Source organism: Myotis lucifugus, unplaced genomic scaffold (assembly GCF_000147115.1).
Source record: "Myotis lucifugus unplaced genomic scaffold, Myoluc2.0 scaffold_419, whole genome shotgun sequence".
NCBI classification, from domain to species: domain Eukaryota; kingdom Metazoa; phylum Chordata; class Mammalia; order Chiroptera; family Vespertilionidae; genus Myotis; species Myotis lucifugus.
Genome location: NW_005871467.1, coordinates 711,612 through 715,114, shown reverse-complemented (window position 1 = coordinate 715,114; position 3,503 = coordinate 711,612). Strand labels below are relative to the sequence as shown.

The 3,503-nt window shown below is 39.7% G+C and overlaps 1 protein-coding gene across 2 annotated transcripts in view; it reads right to left on the bottom strand.

Annotated features, from left to right (window-relative positions):
• Window positions 1-3,214, bottom strand: part of PPP1R36 (protein phosphatase 1 regulatory subunit 36) — a 22,616-nt gene extending 19,402 nt beyond the window's left edge. Inside the window, exon 1 of one of the 2 annotated variants that reach the window (XM_014467907.2) lies at window positions 3,046-3,214. In XM_014467907.2, the coding sequence (XP_014323393.1) occupies window positions 3,046-3,107 (62 nt within the window). In that variant the 5' untranslated portion in view covers window positions 3,108-3,214. The remainder of the gene's footprint in view (window positions 1-3,045) is intronic. The other variant, XM_023743922.1, reaches the window with a different exon arrangement.
• Between the last annotated feature and the right edge of the window lie 289 nt (window positions 3,215-3,503).

Below are 3,503 nucleotides of genomic sequence, written 5' to 3'. Positions count from 1 at the left end.
CCTGGAAGGCAGCCTATTGATGTTACACCTCCCATCGTGGTTTCTCTCCTCTCCCTTCCTCTCTCTCTAAAAATCAATAAACTATTCTTTAAAAATAAAAAAGAATACTCTGTTTTTGCAGTGCCGTCCTGTATGCTCAGTAGAGACCAAACATAACTAGGTCTGGGAGCGTGACTTTCTGCCTCTGCAGCACCCGCCCTTACCACTGCCCCTCTCAGCCTCCTCTGCCTCTGCCCTGTCTCATCACCATGCACTGGGGTGGCCTCTCCCTGCAGCATTGTCTCTGGAAAAAAGAGCCCTCTCAGGAGTCCCCTCTGACTTCAAACCTACATTTTAACTTGTGATGGGATATGCAGAGACTTTGAAAGAGAATCAGTACCTATCGTACCATCAAATCCAAACACTAACCCTGACCTACAACACAATGTACTGCTTTCCTCTTCCCTCGTATTGTCCCTAGCAGCTGGACTCCCAAGGTGATCCTGACACTCTGAGGTCTGCCACCCAGAGTTGCTTTAACACAAAGCAGCCCCACTACAAAGAGCTGCCCTCCCATCCATCCTTCATGGTGTTCCTTTCCCATCTCTCCTAACTGGCCCCAGTTTGTATATTCCACCGAGTCCATAGTTTGGGGTGTGTTTTTTTTTAACTTTTTAAATTGAGGTATAACTTACATGTAGTAAAGTACATAACTCTTAAGTGGACAGATTGATGAATTTTTTACTATGTATATATACCCATGTAACCATCACCCGATCACTATATAGTCCATTTCCAGCCCCTCAGAAGATTCTCTTGTACCTTCTTTCAAGCCCTTGCTAGTTGATAACTTCCCAAAGCTGACAATTATTCTGACCTCTATCATTACAGTTATTTTATTTTTTTATTAATATCAGAGAAGAAAGGAAAGGGAGAGAGCGATAGAAACATCAATGATGAGAGAGAATCACTGTTTGGCTGCCTCTGGCACACCCCCAACTGGAGATCCAGCCAGAAACCCTGGCATGTGCCCTGACTGGGAATCAAACCGTGACCTCCTGGTTCATAGAGCAACGCTCAACCATTGAGCCATGCCACTGGGCCATTACAGGTTGTTTTTTTTTGGTCTACTTTAAACTCATATAAGTACAAGCATATTTACATTTTTGTGTCTAGCCTTTTTTGCTCAACATTGTGCATGTAATCCCCCTTTCAAAGCAACCATCTCATGTATATTCTTCAAAATTAGTGGAAATCAATCAAGCTATTTTCAAATAATAATTTGGTAATAAATGAAAAGGAACTTTCATTTATGAATATGAATATTTTATGAATAAGGAAGTTGATGTAAAATTGATATCTGTAATTTATTAGTAGGCTTGTATGGAAAATAAGATAAATTAGTTTTTAAAAATAATACTAATTCTGCCCTACCCAGTTTGGCTCAGTGGATAGAGAGAGTGTCGGCCTGTGGACTGAAGGATCATGGGTTTGACTCTAGTCAAGGTCATGCAACTCGATTGCAGGCTCCATCTCTGGTGCCGGTCAGGGCACATGTGGGAGACAACAAATCGATGTGTCTCTCTCACATCAATGTTTCTCTCTCTCTCTCTCTCTCTCTCTCTCTCTCTCTCTCTCTCTCTTTCTCTTTCTCTCTCTCCCTCCCTTCCACTCTCTCTAAAATTCAATGGAAAAATATCCTCAGGTGAGGATTAATTTAAAAAAATTTTAAAAACTAATTCTTATATGAGAGTTAGTTTTAAAATACTACAAATTTATTTCCATTTATAAAGAAGGTAAGTAAGTAAAAAGTATGGCCCACATTTTCATCATAGAAGAGAGGATTGAGATGGCCTTTTAATATATATGAAGTTTGCCCAGCCAGGGTGGCTCAGAGGTTGAATGTCAATCTATGAACCAGGAGGTCCCTGATTCCTGGTCAGGGCACATGCCCTAGTTGTGAGCTTGATTCCCAGTAGGGGGTGTGCAGGAGGCAGCCAATCAATGATTCTCTCTCATCATTGATGTTTCCTCCCTCTCCCTTCTTCTCTGAAATCAATAAAAATATACATTAAAATAAATAAATAAATAAATATATGAAGTTTGAAACAAAATGTTGGCATTTAGATATTTCTATGTACTTGTGCTTTAAAAATATATTTTGTCTGTTTAATCCCAAAGCTATCTTGCTGTCTTTCTCATTGTCTATCTCACACTCACTGAGTATGATGTTTCAGGAGCTACTCAACAAAATTTTCTGAGATATCTGAGAACAAAAACTGAAATCACTGCTTTAGAAATGACTGATTACTCAAATCCTGAAATAAATACTCAATGAAATATAAACTTTTGATTATGATTCTAATGTACTGTTTAGCCTTTAAATTGTTTAATTAACATTAAATATAATGTAACTATAAATTACATCTGCTTAGCCAACTCCTTTCCTGGCCTCCAGCCTCCTTTGTCCAACAGCTTAAAACACGTATCCATGTGAACATGTCATAGCACCCTCAAACACATCACAATTTTACCTTTCAGTCTGTGTGTGGGTATTGGGCAATCCCAGCCACCCAATTACTCAAACCAGGTATCTGGGGGTCAATCTAAACACCTAATTCTCCCTCTCCCTTCCCACCCAGGTACCACATTCTATCAATTCTATCCAAATATATTTTAAATATTTCTTAGTCCTGCACCTTCTCTTTATTGCTACCTACATGGACTTAGTCCTGACTTTGTTTCTACCTGTGTAACTATTTGTAATCCTCCTACAACTAACCTTCTAATTGATCCCCTGCCTCTCGTCTTCCTGTGCTTGAAACTAGTTGATTTATTGAAAAATAAATATTTGGTGAATGTCTATTTTGTGAAGTTCTGTAAATGGCTCCACGGTCAGGAAGATGACTCAAACAGTTCCTATCATTGAACGGGTTTACATTGGTGGGATTTCAGCAGGTATTTATTTTACTCTCTATACCCCTTTGTATTGTTTGAAATTTTTTTTTTTACTCCAAGCACATGTAATTTTTATAAAGGCTATAATAAAATTTTATTAAAATTTACCTTCTGAATTCAAGACTTTTGGTTTCATCTCTCCAGTACCACATGCCTAATCGTAATCCCATCTGTTGTAAAATGAAATGATTGCAGCAAAAATAATTAAAAGTTCAGTTTACAATCCACATGTCCCAATCAGCATTTCACAGTAATTCCCATTAGCTGCTCTACGGAGAATCTTTGTGTGTGTGTGTGTGTGTGTGTGTCTGTGTGTGTGTGTGTGTGTGTGTGTGTGTGTCTGTGTGTCTGTGTGTGTGTGTGTTTTACTTGAAGTCTGGACTTTCTCCCTCCTGCGTGGTTTAATGTGGTTTCAATAGAAGGATGGGGAGTACTATCTGCACTATCTCAAGGCCCCTCAGGCCAAATTAAACCGAATTAACTGGGATCGGACCACGATGTACTGATGCCCGGACAACCCGCGAACGCGTGGAGGAGTCAGACACCGCCGGAGGAGCGACTCGGGC